This window comes from Mesocricetus auratus, unplaced genomic scaffold, assembly GCF_017639785.1.
Source record: "Mesocricetus auratus isolate SY011 unplaced genomic scaffold, BCM_Maur_2.0 Super-Scaffold_100011, whole genome shotgun sequence".
Taxonomy (NCBI): Eukaryota; Metazoa; Chordata; class Mammalia; order Rodentia; family Cricetidae; genus Mesocricetus; species Mesocricetus auratus.
The window spans coordinates 44417419-44436384 of record NW_024429195.1 but is presented as its reverse complement, the minus strand read 5'-3'; the positions used below and the strand labels follow the sequence as shown (position 1 = coordinate 44436384).

At 53.1% G+C, this 18966-nt stretch overlaps 1 protein-coding gene across 2 annotated transcripts in view; it reads right to left on the bottom strand.

Moving 5' to 3' along the window:
- Nucleotides 1–18966, bottom strand: part of Lrp1 (LDL receptor related protein 1) — an 80194-nt gene that overhangs the window by 60009 nt on the left and 1219 nt on the right. For both annotated transcript variants that reach the window (XM_040754731.1, XM_040754732.1), the window contains exons 2-6: nucleotides 12037–12159; nucleotides 10334–10471; nucleotides 8423–8542; nucleotides 6030–6158; nucleotides 5662–5925 (exon numbers count right to left, since the gene is read on the bottom strand). In XM_040754731.1, the coding sequence (XP_040610665.1) occupies nucleotides 5662–5925; nucleotides 6030–6158; nucleotides 8423–8542; nucleotides 10334–10471; nucleotides 12037–12159 (774 nt within the window). The remainder of the gene's footprint in view (nucleotides 1–5661; nucleotides 5926–6029; nucleotides 6159–8422; nucleotides 8543–10333; nucleotides 10472–12036; nucleotides 12160–18966) is intronic.

The following is an 18966-nucleotide window of genomic DNA, read 5'->3' as shown; positions in this document are numbered from 1 at the left end:
CTTCCTTGTTCCACCAGAGAATCCAGAACTTACGGGTAACTTATCCCCTGAGCACACTCTTCCTACCCCGGCTTGGACACCAAGCCAGGATCCTATGGACGAGTGCCTGAATTCTGCTCTGCCTGACTGAGGGTCTCTGCATGATTGAGAAATTCTCACTGGGCTCTGAAATGTCTGTCTTGCTTAAGTTACTTCCTTTGGCTTGCAAACAGGGAGGACAGAGCTGGGGGTAGGCTGGCTTGGGAGCAACTTCAAGGAGACAGCGGGGGAGGAGAGGGCAAGACTGGATGTAGGCCCGGAGACACAGAGCTGGTGCTGGCCAGGAGAGGAGGAGCAAGGAAAGGGACTAGGAAACCGGGAAAGGGAAGGAGAAGCTGCAGAGCCAGCGTGGGGGTGGTAGGGACAGGGAGGCTAGACCTCCCAGCATCACAACACCCTGGGGCAGTCAGGAAGGCCAACGGAGGGAAAGCCTTCACATGGAGACTCTGGAAAAGCTCCTTTTGGGAGTTTTTGTAGTTTTTTGTTTGTTTGTTTGTTTTGGTAGAGTCTCACTCTGTAGCTCACATAGGCCCGGAATGTACTAAAAAGTGTTGGGACCACAGGTATAAGCCATGCTGCTCAGATTCTGAGGTATTCTGTAAACAAAGTGTGGGACAGAGAAAGGGGGGTGGGGTGCTCGACACGACTCCCAACTCCCCCCCTTTCAGTCCATCCCAAACCCGGCCCAGGCTGGGGTGCTGTTTGTCTATTTGCCTCCACTCTAGAAAAATCACTACTCCATTTCCTCTTGTGATTTTTAAAAACACACCCACCCACTCCACCCTACCCCTAAAAAAAGGTAGAGAGGAGGGAGGGAAAAGGGAAGTTGGCCAGCTGAGGATTTGTTTTGCGACCCTGGTGCTTGCAGTGTATGGGTCCTTTGCTGGGCCTTCCCATGTCACAAAGCAAGCCCTGGGAGGAGACTCCCAGGGACCCCCAAACACTCCAGACTACCTTGTCGCACACAGTTCAACACCAAACAACTTCACCAGATGCTATCTCCTTCCGGGGCTCTATTTGCACTTCACCTGTCTCAAACTCTCACCCTTCCTACAGTGGGGACATCCTCAGGAGTGAAATGGAGCAGACCAGAGCCCTTCAGCACAGGAATTTAAGCTGGAGAGGGGTGGGGGGAGCACTAGGCTGAACTACTCCTTCTAGTGAGTACCCTAGAAGACACAGAACAGTAAGGCTCTTTCTGGGCTCTGGAAACACCAACCCTGTTGACTCTCTTGGGTCTCCGTCTCAGAACTATCGTCTTTCATGCATCACTTTCAAAATATGTATGCGTATGAGTATGTAGCTTACAGTATTATTTACTCACTATTTTATATATCATAGATTGAAAGCATGGACATGGTAGTTCATACTTGAAGCCCAGCACTTGGAAGGCCGATGGGAGAGGATTATCCTGAGTTTGAGCCAGCCTGGGCTAGAGTGCACTCCTATCTCAGAAATTAGTTAGAAGTGGAGAGATGGTTCAGTCAGCAAAGGGCTTGCCACCCGTGCATGAGGGCCTGAGTTCTGTTCCCAGCATTCATTTTAAAAAGCTAGCTGTTGCTGGAAGCGGTGGTGGCACGCACCTTTAGTCCCAGCACTCAGGAGGCAGAGGCAGGCGGCTGTGGGCCCAAGGCCAATCTGGTCTATATGTCAAATCCCAGGTCAGCCAGGGATACACAGCAAGATTTGTCTAAAAACATTTTAAGAATGTGGTCCCAGCAGTGCACACCTGTAATCCTAGCACCAGAGAGACAGAAACAGGAGGACCCCCTGGGCTGGCCAGACAGTCTAGCCAAACCTGCAAGCTCCACTGAGACCTTACCTCAAAAAAACAAGGCAGAGAGTAGGGTTGGAGAGATGGCTCAATGGCTAAGGGGACCTGTTACTCCTCCAGAGGTCCTGGGTTCAGTACCTAGGTGGCTACTCACAACTGTCTGGAACTCAGGTTCCAAGGGATTTGATGCCATTTTCTGGCTTCCTTGGGTATGCATGGACACGCATACAGGCAAAACACTCACACGTGTGTTATAATAATTTAAAAATAAGGTAAAGCCAGGCAATGGTGACGCACGCCTTTAATCCCAGCACTCAGGAGGCAGAGACAGGTGGATCTCTGTGAGTTTGAGGCCAATCTGGTCTACAGAGTGAGTTTCAGGACAGGCTCTAAAGCAATACAAAGAAACCCTATGTCAAAAAACAAAAAAGGGGGAAAAAAAGAAAGAAAGCTATGGAGGAACATTGACTTCTAGCCTTTACATGCACGGTGCAGACACATACATATACACACAAGTACACACACATACACGCACCAAAAAAATAAAATAAAATCAAGTGTAGGAATTTCCTAATGATAACATCAGATAAGAACATAACTACAAAGCTGAACTTTACAGCTGGGAGCTAGAGGCAGGAAGAATCAGCACTTTAAGGCTGGCCTTAGCTGCATAACAAGTTGGAAGTCAACCTGGGCTACCCTCTCTTAAAAATACAAAACAAAACCTGTTAACACGCTGGTGAGATGGCTCAGTGGGTAACAAAACAGTATACCGGATTACCTGAATTAGATCCCCAGGACCCATACAGGGAAGGGCTCTCCTCTTACATGTTGTCATCAGACTTCCGAATACCCACACACCACACACACACACACACACACACACACACACACACACACACACACACACTCAAAACCTTCAACACTTTTTAAAAGCTTGTACATGCGGAAAGGAACACAATCTACCTAGAGGTGTGACTGGATGCTCTTAAAATTCCCTTATTGTTTTTTGAAGTAAGGATCTTGCTGTATTGAGATGCTTGTCGGAGCGATCTGTCTGTCCTTAACTTTAACCCCACTAGCCTTTCTTTCCCTCAGTACGGGGCGGGATGCAGGGCCTGCCACGAGCTGCACTCCCAGTTCTCTTCCCAGCTTTCCCTGCCTCGTCAAACCTCGGGTCCCCCAGCTCACTAGGCAGAAGAGAAGGTGGGTACGGGCTGTGGCTCAGGTGGGAGAAGAGAGGAGCCACCCCAGTGGGACCACGGTCAGCAGCCTGCCCCGTTCTGAGGGGAGAAGGCTCTCAGGATGCAGAGCAGACTGACCCCATGCTTCGGGACCCATGTGAACAGGCTCTCTTCCTGGCTTCCTTCCTTCTTTGCATTCTATTTCTGTTTGCAGAGGTCTCTCTGAGGCAGGCTTCGCCCATCTCCCCACACCAGTAGGCTGTCCTCACTGGCTCCTCACCTCTCGACCTGGGACATACACCCCAACCTCCTGACGCCCTGTCCCCACACTATCCCGCCTCAGGCCTCAGGCATGTCCCCAGGGATCTCACAGAGGTCCCAGTCACAGGGAAGGATAGGAAGATTGCAGGGAGAGATACCGTGGAGGACTGGGAAGGCGCAAGGTAACAGACTTTTCCTTCATCCTCCAGGGAGCTAATTAGAGGACAGCAGCCCCCTGCTCACAGGTGTCCCAGGGCCCCTGAAGTAGCCTGACCCCAGGGCAGGCCTCCTCCTGAGGAAGGGGATGTACTAGGAGTGGGGGGAGGGTGTTACAGAGACACTTCCGACATCCTCAACTCAGGGCCCATAATTAGTTTGTGGGATGAGAGCAAACAACCATCCTCATGGTGACAGCCAGACATTCTGGCGTCGGGAGTGGGGGTGGGGGTGAGGTAGGGAGGGAAAGAAGCTGGGGAACAGGGAGCCCGCTTGATCGTTCTCCCCCAGAGTATTTTCCCCGAGAACCTTGGTCTCTTCCAGGTCCCTGGACTCTGCCCCAGAGGCCCAGTAAAGTTTGGAAGCCCAGGGAGGCAAGGCAAATCTGTTTGCCAAAGGAGGGGTATCTACCCAAGGTTACTTCCTGCTTCTGTAGGGAGGAAGTCAGGAGGATGGACCAGGCCAGAGCAGAAGTGGAGAAGGTTCCCCGAGGGCAAATCACAGCCACCTACCCAGTTTACCGCGGTCTGGCCCCAAGGCAAGCCTGGAGAAAAGGCTGCCACGACTCTTTGCCTGGGCAGGCCTGCTGAGTGGGACAGTGGACAAGTAACACAAACAGGGCCATCGTCTCTAATCTCACCACGTAGGGCTCCCCCCAAGCGCCCACCCCTCAGGTGCTTGGCAGCTTTCAACCCAGTTCTCCAGAAGGACACACATCCAATCACAGGGGACCCTCAGACACTGATAGTGATGGGAGCCAGAGCCACTGTTTTTTTTGTTGTTGTTTTGGTTTGGTTTTACAAGACAGGGTTTCTCTGTATTGTTTTGGAGGCTGTCGGTCCAGCCCGGCCTCGAACTCACAGAGATCCATCTGCCTCTGCCTCCCGAGTGCTGGGATTAAAGACGTGTACCACCACCGCCCGGCTTCAGAGCAACTGTTTGTGTAGAATCCCGAGGCCACAGTCACTCAGGGCTCCTCTATCCCCCCCGCCAGCCTCAAAAGGTCCCGCACTCAGACTAGACCCTTCATGACCTCAGTGGACCTTTGCTTTCTGTGGGGAGCCTCACAGGCCCAGAAGAAAGGAACGTATAGATCTACTACAGGTGCTGGGACTACAGCAGCCACACAAGACATGCTTATCATTGTCAGTGAGGCCCCTGGGCTCAGCATCAGCACTGGCAAAAACAAAACAAAAACTACGAGGATCCCAAGTTCACAACCCTAAGTTATGTACTTCCTTTGCCACTAGCTTTCACTTCAATTATCAGACCTGGACAGAATAGCACGAGCCCATTATGTAGTGTAAGGAACCAAAGTTGAGGTAGGGAGTTCTTGTTTACTGGCGGTCAGAGATCCAGCTACGTCTGAGGGCTGAGGCAGATCAACCACAGGCCAGCCAGATCCTTCCCTTCAGCCCTGTGTGGCTTTTTGGGGAATGTGACTCTGCCAGCTGTCGACTCTGAAGTAGTTTTTGTGTGTCTGTGGAACAACACTGGAGTGGATCTGCAGCCAGGTGAGCCCACCTGTGAGCCCCTTCTTCTCTGTAGGACAATGAAGCTGAGTAGGCAGATAGCCTGAATGGGAATGGCCAGCATATCCTAAATGCTCAAGCTGCTCATGGCTCCTCCCTTATTCTCATTGACTGCCAAGGACCGGAAACAGGCTCAGGGACTTGGCACCTACCCAGCGGTGGGAAGTCCTCTCTGGCCGTACCCCTAGGGGTAAGAGGACTGCAGGACAGCCCAGAGCAAGCCAGGCTCAGGCTCCTCTGCCCGCTGCTACTTAACACCCTCCTCCCATCCTTCTCCAGATCCTTAGCTTTCTCCCCCAGTCCCAGCTATATGGGAAAGTCCCTTTGTAGTCTAAAGCCACACTCCTCTTTCAAAGAGGGACAGTCCCTGGTCTCTGGAGAGTGGCCACTCATTGCCCTCTCAGCCTTCACTTCTCCACTGAGACCTCCCTTAGTCCTGAACCAGAAATGCAAAAGTCAGCTAGAGATAGCTCAGGGTATAACAGAACAATAGCCATCGCTCTGCCGCTGCCACAAAGAGCATCAAGCCCTCGGTCTCAGCCTCTGTGGGAGGCATCTTCATTGACTCCTGACCCGAGCAGGGCTCATTCTTCCTAATTTTTGCAAGTAGGGTCCCTCTTGCCCATCTCCCCTGCCCTCTGAATGGGCGACTCACGGTGCAGGCTGAGGGAGATGTTGATGGTATGCTCGTCCACAAAGCCCTTCAAGCCAGGCATCCGGGCACATTTGAGTTGTGTCTGGGAAGCACTGTCCCCGACGTGCACCCAGCATACGGTCTCATTGGCGTAACTGAAGTCCATGGCTGTGGTCTGTCGAGTGCTGGTGGGTGTGACGGTAGACACCTGGGCTCCACTCAGGTATGTAGCGAGGATGTTCTGGGAGTTGGCGATCAGCAGCACTGGAGGCCGATCTACTGGCTCTGCAGACGGGACAGAAAGGTCAGCTGGGACTGTTAAGGCATTGCTCCCTGGGGAACTCCACCGCAGGTCCCCTGCTCCGTGGCCACGGGGCAGCCCCACCCACCGTTCTTGGCCTTGCATGAGCGGTTGTCTGGCTGCAGCAGGTAACCTTCAACACAGCCACACGTGAAGGAGCCGTCCGTGTTGGTGCAAAGCTGGCTGCAGGTGCCATACACTGAGCATTCGTCAAAATCTGCGCGGAGAGAAGGACAAAGGCACCCTGAGACATCACCAGCTGAAGGATGGTTTGGCAGAATGGATGACAATTCAGAATGAGCAAACCCACTGCCCAGAAAGTAGGGTTTTGGGATCTACTCTGCTCCATCATGCCTGACGTCATCCGTTCATTCAGAAAACATTTCTTGGAAAAACGGATGAGGGTAGCACAGGAGAGACAACAATGAATTTGAAACAGAACTTCATTACCATCTTCATGAAACCTACATTCTAGGAATAAATGGAAGGCCGATGCTACAGTAAAGGAAATAGAAGGTAAAGTTTGGGTTAGGTGTGGTACTATAGTGAGAAATGATTAGTGCTGTTGGGAAAAAAACGGCAAAGAAGGACTGTGGTGTTTGTCAGTGGTGGGGTGTTTGTCAGTGGTGGGGTGTTTGTCAGTGGTGGGGGGCCTCCTTAACATGGGCAAGGCCTTGGGTTTGATCTCTAGCACTGCATTCAAAACAAAAGGCAATGGGCTGTAGAGATGGCTCAGTGGTTAAGAACATCCACAGTTCTTCCAGGGTACCCAGATTCTGTTCCCAGCACCCATATGATGACTCACAACCACCAGTACGGTCAGTTTCAGGGATTCTAGTGTCTCTTCTGACCTTTTCAGGCACCAAGTGGTACACACACATGTAGGCAAAAACACTCACACATCTAAAATAAATAAATCTTAAAACAAAACAGAGGGGCTGTCGAGGTGGCTCAGCTGTTTTGAGCACATGTTGCTCTTGCAGAGGACCTGGGGTCAGATCCTAGCACCCACAAGGCAGCTCACAACCATCCCATAATGTTAGTTCCAGTTTGATCCAACACGCTTTTCTGTCCTCCACAAACACCAGGTACACGCACATATATGTAGGCAAAGCAATGGCACGCTTAAACAAGCAGGAGAGAGCGAAGTCAGGAAAGCTGGTTGCTGGGGTGTGGTGCAGAGGGACGGCCAAGCTGCGTGAGAAGATGGCATTTGCACAGACCTGAGGAGGCCAACTTTAAAACAGCAAGGTTTGCATTGTCTGCGGCAGGGGAAAGCTTGGGAACATCTTACTCATCAATGGGGAAATGGCCAAGTAAACTGTGGTGACAGCTACGCGTCACAGTGGTTTCAGTGAATGAGATAAATCCGGACAAACTACCACGGGTGTAGGGGAAATCCCTAGAATGTACTGATGAGTGAAAAACATTGTAAATGATACCTACAGTGTGGCATGACTTATGGAAAAAGAACAGACACACAAGCAAGATTCACAATTACATTTTGGTGAATACACGTACGCAGAAGAGGGTTTGCAGAGGGGCAGAGTGCACACTGCAGGAGACTTTGTCTCCAGAGAGATGAGAACAGGATCGGGATTGAAGAGCATCCATCTACCTACCCACCCACCTACCCACCTACCCACCCACCCACCCACCCACCCATCCACCCACCCACCCACCTACCTACCCACCCACCCATCCATCCATCCATCCACCCACCCATCCATCCACCCACCTACCCACCCACCCACCCATCTATCTGTTTTGTTTGTTTGTTTGTTTGTTTGTTTTTTAGACAAGGTTTCTCTGTGTAGCTTTGGAGGCTGTCCTGGAACTAGACCAGGCTGGTCTCAAACTCATAGAGATCTGCCTGCCTCTGCCTTCCGAGTGTTGGGACTAAAATCATGTACCACCACCGCCCGGCTGAAGAGAATTTATTAAACTTCATTTTATCTGTAATGTTTTCTTTCTCTTTTTTTTCCTTCGGTTTAGTTTTTTTGTTTTGTTTTTCAAGACAGGGTTTCTCTGCATAGCCTCAGCTGTCCTGGAACTCAATCTGTAAGCCAGGCTGGCCTCGAACTCACAGAGATCCATCTGCCTCTACCTGAAGAGTGCTGGGAGATTAAAGGCGTGCTCCACCACCACCTGACTTTGATTTTTTTTTTTTTGAGAAAGTGTTTTATTCTGTACCCCAGGTTGGCCTGGAACTTACAGTAATACACTTACCTCAGCTTTTCAAGTATTGGAATTACAGGTGTGAGCCACACCATCTGGCTAATGTTTTAATTTTTTACAACAAAATTCATGTGCAATCTACAATGTTTTTGAAGAATTTTTACAGGTTCACTGAAAGTAAATGCTTAGGGCTCACAGCCACATTATGTCTGGACTGCCCCTTGGGCCCTGCTTTTTGTCTCTTCCTCCCCGGGCCCTGCTCCCACCCAGCTGGCAGCCAGCCCCTCACAGACAGTCACATACCTTTGCATGTCTTGCCGTCTGCCTGCAGCTGGAAGCTGCTGTTGCAGAAGCAGGTGGGCCCGCTGGGCATGGGGACACAGTGGTGCTGGCAGCCCATTCGGGAACAGTTGGCCCGGAGCTCTGCACAAGGGCAGGAGACACACTCAGGAGACCCCAAGACAGCAACCTGCTCCCATCTCCAGTCACCCTTCAGAAACTGCTCTGAAGTCAAGGCCACAGTGCCCGAGAGGGACAGCAAGTGCATTATTTTGCAAAGCCCAAAAACGGCTGATGCAGCAGGCACAAGGTGGCACAGCCAGCTGTGGCGTGGCACCCGCCTCTTCCTGCTCCGTCCTTGGACCATCCACGTCCCCTTCCCTAGGATGGCTTCTGGTACTCTGATGGGGTCAACAGGAAGAGACGGTGAATCCTGTCCCTTTCACGTGCCTTGTGTTCGCAGCTGAAGGGAGTTTACTATGTCAGCTCCAGCTGAGGGTAAAGAAGGGGCAGGCAACGCAACTGCATCTGCCCTCTGGCCTAGAAGCGCTCCTCTAAGTCACCCGTGAGCTCCGGAGGCCTCAGAGGGAAGACCCAGGGTCCAGATGGGGGAGAAGAGGGAGAATCAGATGAGTTCCTCCTTCCACCATGACCCACTTCCAAAGGGGAGACAGAGGGTAGGATGGGGGTGGGGAGGGTTGGGAGAACTGCGCCCCCCCCAGCAACCCAATTAAGGGCTTGCTTGGGGCCAGCGACTAGGCCACAAAGACCCCTTTGTCCAAGTGCCACAAACCCCCACCTAGGAGAGAACCTCGGAGAGGTTAAGGTGTTTAAAGCACTAAGCCTGCCAGGAGGAGCTGGGTGCGGGCAGCTTCAGCTACTCTTTCTGTCTTTCACCAAATGGGTAAATGTTGCCTGCTGTGGGAAATGTGGAAATGCAGTCTGTGTGTGTGGGGGGTATCTCTAATGGGGGGGGGGGTTCCAAGCCTCTGGAACTAAAAAGGTATTCAAGAAGGAAGCTAATCTGGGCACGAGACTGGCCATGGCTGAAGCTGGTCCTAAATTTACTTTCTGTATCTCATCCCAATAGCTCCAGATGAAACCAGCCAAAAGAAAGAAGAGAAAAATCTCCCACAATTCCCCTCGCTCCACAGCCCCTACCCCAGTGAAAGAATCCAGATGTGTCCTCCTCCCACAAGCAGATGTTTTCTGACATGTGCATGACATATGACACTGGCCCCACCCCCAGCCCCATGACTCTCTTCAAGGCCTGTCAAGGGTTGCTTGCTCCAGGCCCAGAACAACCCAGGGCAGAAGAGAGGCGACTCTTTCTCTAACAGCCAGGCCTGAAGGTTGGCACCGTCCACACCATGGATTCCTCTTAAACCGCTACCACAGCTAAGAAGTGTGACTTGTCACTAATGTGCCCTCCTCAGTCTGAATGACTTTCCCATTCAATCAGCTTTGAGAATGTACGGAAAGGAAGGGCCACAGCAGCTCTTGGACCCCTCCAAGACTTGCGGCTCTCCAGGGATGCCTTCTAGTACTCTGGCGGGTCAGTGAACCAAAACCGAGGTCCCTAACCCTAGATCTGATGACAACATCTCTGCTCCTATGTGTTCACACCCGGGGGTCATGTAGGAAAGCGTTTGGAGAAAGTGGTTCACTATTACAAGCAGAGCATAAAATGCTGAGAACAGGCTTGAAGGGAGGTGACTTGTCGAGCATGCACAGCCAGAGAAAAGTACCCACAGCTGCAGCCCGTAGGCCTGCTTGATCAAGCTCCAAACCCAAGGGGCCCACTAATTTCAGTGACAAGTCTGGGCACGGGAGCAGGACAACTCACACCCACGAAGGCACAAGGGTGGCCCTTGCCACCAGATGTTGCGCCAAAAGATCATGTACCCGTGGCGCGGAAGTGTGTGACGCCCTTACCTCGGCAGTGAGCCCCCTCATCTGAACCGTCCATACAGTCTTGGACCCCATTGCAGAGACGAGACATGGGAACACACAGCTCTGTCCCCAGACAGTTGTGCTCATTTGGTTGACATCTCTGGGCTTTACTTTGGGGACCTGGGAGCAAGCAGACATGATGACATGATCGAGCTGCCTGAGGTAGACATTTATCATCTCTGTACTCGGTTAGGGTAGGTGAGGGATAAACCAGGATCAGCATTTTAGAGAGCTATACACTTTAGATTTCAAGAGGGACTAGATGGACCCATTTACCTACATCTTCACTGTTCATGACAGTAGCTACACATCTGACAGCCGTGTGAAGGGGAAAGCTAGGGCCTACCTATGCTCCATGCTTATGGACCCTGCAGCCTCAGTATTCTTTAAATCAGGAGGCAGGCAGAAGGCAGACATGAAAGGTTTTGATGAGTTCAAGAAAACATAGTCCCTGGCAGACCCGGAGCTCAAATGATAAACAGAAACAACTATCTTTCTGTGGTTCTCAGAGCAAGTCTCGAAGTGAAGCAGTTCATACACACGGCACCAGTCATATGACTCAGTTCATATGTACAGCACCAGTCATATGACTCAGTTCATACACACGACACCAGTCATATGACTCAGTTCATACACACGACACCAGCCACGCACAGTTCTCAAACACTTGAAGTGTGCTAAGTTAAAACTACATATGAAGCTGGGCGTGATGCCATATGCCTTTAATCTCAACACTGAGGAGGCAGAGGCAGGCGGATCTCTGTGAGTTCGAGGCCAACCTGGTCTACAGAGCGAGTTCCAGGACAGCCTCCAAAACAACACAGAGAAACCATCTGGAAAAACAAAACAAAAAAACGGAAGAGGAGGCTCCAGACCTAAGGCCCAGGCTCTTACTCCTCCAGGGCAGGATGCAGGGATGAGGAAGAAAAGCAGGTAGCTTCCTTTCCACCCTAAACACTACCCTTGATAACCATGTTGGAGGCGTCTTGTGGGGACACAAGAGGGGACTGGAGCTGGATGAAGCCCAGGGGGAAAGACAGCACGCTTAGACCTTTGGCCAGGTTTGGTCATTCAGGGGAGACACTGAAGGCAGAGACCCCAGGACTCTGGGGTCCTCCCAGCAAGTCCTCCACCCTATCCACCCTCCTCCTGGCCACCGGGAGGGTGAAGGCTGGGTGGGGACCTTTCCCCCAGTTTAAACAGCTGCCTCTGATTACACCATGTATTGGGGGCAGGGGAAGGCTGGGTGCCGGGAAGGGCACGGGGTGGGGCTTCTGGTATAGGGACTGAGCAAGAGCAGTGGCCTTTGGCCTGGGAAACTAAGGGCAGAAGGGTACCTGGCAGGACCTGAAGGCCACTCATGAGTGCCAGAGAAGTTTCAAATCTGTGGAAAAGAAAATGCTCGAAGGAAAAGGGTATCTTGGTTATCTTCTTGTGGTAAAGGTACAACCCAGCAGCCTTGACATAGCAGCCAAAGGAGAAATCCAAGGTACCATCGCTACCCACACCATGTCTGGTACTTGGAAGAGCAGGGGAGAGAACACTTTTAGCGTGTCATGGGCAGAAACAACCACACAGCAAGGTCCAAGCCAGGCTAGAGACTGGCTGCTCCTGCCCCACACACCCCTCAAAAGGAGAGAGAGAAGCGCAGGGTCTGGAGAGAGGGACCCAGGAGAAGCACTCACAGATTTCAGGGACCTCGTCAGAGCCGTCTGGACAGTCCCTCTCCCCATCACACCGCCAGCCCTTCGAGATACAGGTGATCTGGTCTCTGCAGGCAAACTGCTTAGGGCTGCAAGTTTTGGGGGCTAAAGGCAAGGAGAGAAAGGGGAAATGTGAGGAGAATGGAGGTCAGCTCTTGGACCCTGGGGCTTCCCAGGATTCCTCCTTCGCCAGCATCAATGCTTCCAGCTGTGCACCTGTAGCGAGGGGACAGATTCAGGCGGGTTACCGCCCCTTTCCAGGTTTTCTAGGTTGTCTGTCCGGCATCCCCCTCCACCCCAGGGCCTCAGGGCCAAAGGCTTTGCTGCTCTAGCTTCCTCATCACACGCCAGCACCCCTGACCTTGCTAACTGTGACAGTGGGGAAGGGCAGAGGCCACTGCTGTGTTTTCCTCTTGTTCCCACGGGCAGCCTGCAGACGGCCTTTCCTAACCACTCAGCAGCGTCTCTGACCTCAGCGACACTACTGGCCTCTTCACCCTATCATCCCAGCTCCAACTCCTTACCACTGCCCCCCCACGTGAGGACTGTGGAGGACAGTGTGGCTTGGAGATGTTATCTGCGCAGGACAGCAGGGCAGGGTCACACGGGCAGGGGGGGGGTAGAGGGTTCACCTTCCACAACACACAGCTTTGCTTGTTGGTCAGGCCACAGAGCAGGGGATTTCCAGGGGAAGTTTTCCCGATAAGAAATACCTAAAGATCACTCCCCGGCAGAGGCAGGGTGCAGGGGCACTGATCAACCAGCTGCCATCTCACTTAGACTGCCCCACAGATGGCAGGCAGAGAGCTATTAACCTACTGGCAAGTCACAAAATCAGCTGACTCTAGTCTCTCTCTCTTTTTAAAGTTTTATTTTATGTGTATGGGTGTTCTGCCTGCGTGTGTGTGTGTGTGTGTGTGTGTGTGTGTGTGTGTGTGTGTGTGTACCACCTGTTTGCCTGGCACCTGAGAAGGGTAGAAGAGGGCATTGGATCCCCTGGAAGATGGCTGAGAGCTGCCTTTGGGTGGTGGGAATCGAGTCAAGCCCTCTGAAGAAGCAGTCAGTGCTCTTAACCTCTGAGCCATCTCTCCAGCCCAACTCTAGGTTCTTACAGAGTGTAGTCCTCGCCCATCTGGTGCCCTGGTCGCCATGTCCAGCACAGGGGTCTTCACCTACCCCAGGGCACAGATCCCACTTCCCAGCTTTTCATCTTCTCTTCTCCCACCTGGGTGCAGCCCGTTTCTGTACCTCTGACACATGCTGGAGGCCAGCTCTGTGTCAGGCACTGAACTAGGCACCAGGGCGAGTACAAAGGCAACAGTTTCTCGGGGGACTGTACAGCACTAACCCAAACGCAGGACTGAGACCCGAGACTAAGAAAAGTGTCAGGAGTCTCTTCATCTCCATCTCTGGCAGGGAGGACTGTACCTAGGCCCCAATCTCCCTCATCCCCATCTCTGGCAGGGAGGACTGTACCCAGGCTCATCCCCTTCATCCACATCTCTGGCAGGGAGGACTGTACCCAGGCCCCAGTATCCTTCATCCCCATCCCTGGCAGGGAGGACTATACCCAGGCTCATCCCCTTCATCCACATCTCTGGCAGGGAGGACTGTACCCAGGCCCCAGTATCCTTCATCCCCATCCCTGGCAGGGAGGACTATACCCAGGCCCATCTCCTTCATCCCCATCTCTAGCAGAGTGGACTATACCCAGGCCCATCTCCTTCATCCCCATCTCTGGCAGAGTGGACTGTACCCAGGCCCCTGGCCAGAACCAGAGCTGAGTTCAGGAAACACATCAAGGATGGCCTGGCCAGGCCCCCTTGGAGTCCCCCTTCCTCCCTCCTCCCCTGATCCGGGAATAAAGGCCCCTTGAGGAGGTGGATAATGCTGAGTTCATTGCTCCACTGGGCCAGCTGTGAGGTCTTCCCGGGGAAACAGCCCGCCAACCTAGTTAGCATGCTGGAGACCATCACTTCCCCTGGCCAGCCAGGCCACTTGGGGGGTTGGGGGGACTGCAGTGGGACTCAGAGGCAGATGGGGTGTTTGGAGCTCAGAACCGGGTCTCTGAGACACCAGATTCTTCTTCCTACCCCACCTGGGGCTGAGCCCATGCCCCAACTTTCCCCGGGGCAGAGCTCACAGCCAGGGTCTGAGGTCACTGGCTGGTCACCCTAACCTCCCCTGTCTTCCTCGTCCCAGCCACAATCCCCTCCTTTGGTCCTCACATGGTTCCCCCACTGTCCCCCACCCCCATTTTTGGCCCGAATTCGACAGAGGAAACAGCAGCTGGCAAACTCCAAAAGCTGAAATGAGAGATTCACAAACCAGATGTGCTCTTGTGGAGGGAGGGCAGTGGGGGATGGGCTCCCCTCCCTCCCTAAAAGGAAGAGGAGGGTTCAGACCCTGTCCCTTCTGTACCATGTCCTCAGGCTCAGAGGCAGAGAGGCTGGATGGGGCCGGTGGGCGGGGTGAGCTGAGGTGGGTGGGGGTGCACGTCTCTCAGGAGAGCCAGGGTAACAGAAGGATTGGAGAGGGATAAGTGGAAGAACTTCCTGTCAGCCATGGTGGAGAAAGCCCTAGGAATTTTGAGTGAAAAGGCTGAAGCCTGTCTTTGATTTCCTTTGGTGAGAAGGAAAACACATAACCTACTTTGGGGCATTCTCCACAGCCAAGTGAAGCCTCCTACAAGCTGGGAGGGAGCTGGGATGGGGGTGAAGGAAAAAATGCATAATCTCCTTAAAGGCCAAGCCAACCTAGATACCATCAGCTGAATCGTCTGCATCAGAACCCGAACCCGACTAACGTTCAGAAAACCCATCCTTGGGCCTTCTGATGGGGAACAATATTGTCATAGGTTAGGAGGCAGGGACTATTGTCCAGTCCATGCCTGTTCCGGCCTGGTGACCACTGAGTGCCACACACAGATCTGAAGCCCTGGGGTCCTACTGTCAAGCCGTGAGGTGTTTGCTGGTGCAATCCCATTTTACAGAGGAGAACACTGAGGAGGAGGAGAAGGCAAAAGCTTGGTTCCCCTAGCAGCAGGAGGGAACTGTACAGGCTGGGTAGTCTCTGGGGAGGAGGGCACGGAGGAGGGGACCAAGAATGGGACAGAAGAGGGCTAGGGCATGCGAAAGAGGGAGGAGGGAGAGGGAACTGCAGAGGAGCACGGGGACACAGGGGCCGTCTGTTCTCGCCTTTGCCTGGAGATGTGACCGCCATGCTAAACTTGACCAACACCCTGCCCCTCCCCAACCAGGCACCCAGCCCAGCCATGGCCCCCAGGGCCACCAAGCTGGAGCCAGAGCAGGAGGTGTGGGGTTGGGTGTGTATCCAGACACAACACAGACCCCACTGCCTGGCTCAAGCCTGGTTATCATCCTCTGTCCCACTCTGAGACCTTGGGGTGGGGTGCGGACAGGAGGCCCATGTAAGAGGGAGCCAAGGAAGCCCTGGGTAGAGACTTCTCCAAAAGAACGGGGACCTGTCCTTCAACAACCCCTGGGAACCTTAAACATTCTTCCTGAAGGACAAGGAGAGGGAAGGCCGGAACGAGAAAGTGACCCTGGGGCCATTTGGAGAGTGACAGCAGAGAGGGCTAGGGCCCTCTGATAGCTTTGGGGACATTCTGTAAGGGAAACCACACGGTTAACCCAGGGAACAGGAGGAGCTGGGGCCGGCTACAGGAATCTGAGGTTTCAAACATTTGGGAGCAGGGCAGCAAGGGCCTCTGGCCCAACAGAAAACTTTCCCCCAAATTTTATGTATTTTGGGTGTTACCAGCAGCTCCTTCCCGCAGCTCAGTGAGGTTCAGACACATTTTTGTCATTCCTGAGTCTGGAACTCAGCTTTGCGGCCTGGGACAGATGGACAGACAGGGAGGCTTGGACCGCCAGGGGAAGAGGGGATCTCCTCTTCCATCCTGAGTCAATATTGACTCAGGACATTAGCCTCACCCACGACCCTGTCTTTTCTTTCCCCACAAATAAAATCCAGACCCCCTCGACTGCCTGCGGAGGTCAACATATCACTCCCAAGGCCGAGGCCACTAACAGCCCTCCCCCCTTACCCACATGGCCTTCGATCACCAGCAGGAAGGCCCTAAGCTCCTGGCCTGCTTCGGTTCTCAGACCCCTGTTAGCAGGAAGTCCTACCAGAAGTCTCACCTCCTTCCGTCCCTTCTGAATTCCCCACAATCCCCCCTTTTAGTGTGCATTAGGAGAGAGGAGTTGGGGGTGTTGGAGGGGACAGTCTGGGTGCAGGAAGCAAAGCATGGGAGAGATGCCACTCCCAGGTAGCTCCCCTGATCTAGGGGATCGGCAGAGAGGTCCAGACAGACTAAAGAAAGTAAGACAGTGACTGGGAGCAGCCAGGACTAGGAAGACTGCAAAGCATGACCCAAGAGGGCCAGGGGCAGAGCCTCTTGGAAGACCAGTAGAAGATGGACAGGACAGGGGCTCAATGCAGAGGTTGCCCATAGGGAGACACAGGTGTCCTGGGGTGAACCCAGACAATGACCCCCCTTCCTCCCCCCAAAACGGAGGCGGGGCAGCAAATATCCTGGCTTTGGGAGACAGAGTCCCAGCACAACAACTTCTGACCTAAGGGAGTCCAGATTAGAGTCTGCTGCCTCTCACAGAGTGGGAAGTGTGGGGGGGGGGTCATCTCATGGGAGTGTGACCTACAATCCCCTCTCCCCACCCCTCACCTCCTAGGAGGCTCTCAACACTGGTGCCATGAGGCCACAGCACGGGAAACACTCCAGAGCCAACTGCTTCCTTCTCCAAACAATGCAGGATCCTGCTAACCAGGCTCAAATCTGGGACAGAAACCCAGGGGCGCGGGACCCTGGCACCAGTCACCACCAACTCGGGGACCCTTGCATAGTCCCACTTAACAGCCCTAGGTTCCCCAAGGACAAGCAAACTCCCCCCTACTCAGATGTGGGTCACAGAGTAAGGAATCCAAGAGGTAGGAAGACCTCCCGGAAGAGAATCCGGGACGTGTGTGCGTGAATCAACTCTAGGGTTCGTATGTGCAGGGCTAAGACAGGAAAGAGGGAAACTGGAATAAAGAAGGGCTTTCAAAGGGAAGCGATGGCTGCTGATTGATTTGGTTTTTTTTTTTTTTTTTGGTGCTGGGGACCGAACTCCGGGCCTTAAGCACTGCTAAGCTTGCTCAGCCACCCACCTAAGCTGCGCCCCAACCTCAGGAAGGGGTTGGAAGAGGGTGTGGGTTTGGGAAGGATCTGACTTAGGGCTGGGCCCTGAGTGGCATGGCTGGAAGGCCCAGTAAAGGGGAGTGATACAGTGTAATAAAGCAAACAAAAACAAACAAACAGAAAGCACTGGAACAAGACTGCAAGAAAAAGTCTTGTGAAGCTGCCCCCAACATCAAAGTAATGGCCAGAATGAATTTCCTACACGTGTCTGGCTTCAGAGGAGGAAGTCACAGAGGGATGTTCAGGATTGAGAACAGAGACTGGAACCTTCTCTCAGGAAGCCAGGAGGTTAGCACATCAACCCCATAACTCACTTCAGCTGTCCACCTTCCCTAGCAACTAATAACACACTCAAGCAGGAGAGGACAGGGTTAGAAGTCTGCCCTGCATGGCTGCCTGGCACGCTCCCTCCACCATGGACTGTCCCTTCATCTCAGCAGAGCCTTGGGTGAGCCTTCTTGCCATGGCCTTTTCCATCCTCCTTGGCTGCAAGTGCATTAACTCCGTCTATTGGGAGAAGCGAACCCTCTCACCCCGCAATGCCAAGGGCCCCAGTATGAGTCCCAGACCCAGAGAGAAGAAAGGGTGGGGGTGGGAGGATAGAGCCGTTCCTGAGAAGCAGGACGGGCAATTAAACCATCAGGTACGCAGAGGCAGGAGGCCCCTTCCCTGGAAAGCCAAGGACATTCAGAGTCTACAGGTTCTCTATTCCCCCTGAGGGGGAGGAATATGGGTGTGTTTGCACATGGTCCCGTCCCTGGGGACTGTGTTTCTCCTCAGGGATGGAACACAGGGCATCCCATGTGCTAGGACAAATAGTCTACCACTGACCTTTACCCCACTCTGACAGACCATGTGCAGAGCTCTATGAAGTAGGATTCAGAGGTGCATGCCTAGACAGTTAAGGAGAACATGTCAGTCAGTCTCCCTGGTTCAGTCACCACCAATCAATCAACTTAGTGCAACGTTTAGGCTCCTTGGAGTTACCCGGGCTTTCCAACAGATAGCTTTTGCTCCTACCCAACTCCACCTGCCCCCTTCACAGGATCCCGATGGGTCTGTTTCTTGCTTAACATTGTCTTCTACCCAAAGCTCGCCGCCTCAATTTCCCCTCTCCGCTCACAGGGCTGAGACCAAGAAGAAGACCCAGGACAATGTATGTGAAGGCAGAGGACAGTTGAGCAGGCTTGTCTGAAGGATTTCCAGGGCAGAGCCCTGAAGTTTTCTCATCACAGGCAGAAAATTAGGGGTGAAAGCCAGACAAGACAGCCCCCAACTTGACATGACTGAGGGCCACCGAGTAAACTGTTTTTCTGAGCAGAGCTGCTTCCTGACCCCTCCTCTCCCAGTTGAAACAAGTTGGAGAAGGGGAGAGCACATAATCCGGTTTCAGAGAAAAACTTTCCCAATCCCAGCCTGGCAGGGTCTGGAGAGCAGAGGAGGGCCACCCTGACGGGAAGTAATGAAATCTCACCCCTTCTCAAGTTGGGGGCCCAGCCCAATTCAACCCCATGACCCCAGCGTGAAGCTTGGGCAAGTCTTGAACTGGTGACTCACACATAGCAGGAGGAGAAACAGCTGGTAGAAAGGGAAGAGGAGCCCCGCGATTTCCACCAAAGAACACGACAGCCCAAGCCTAACTACTATATAAAGTGTATGTGGGGTGAGGCAGGGGTGCTGAGCTTAAACAC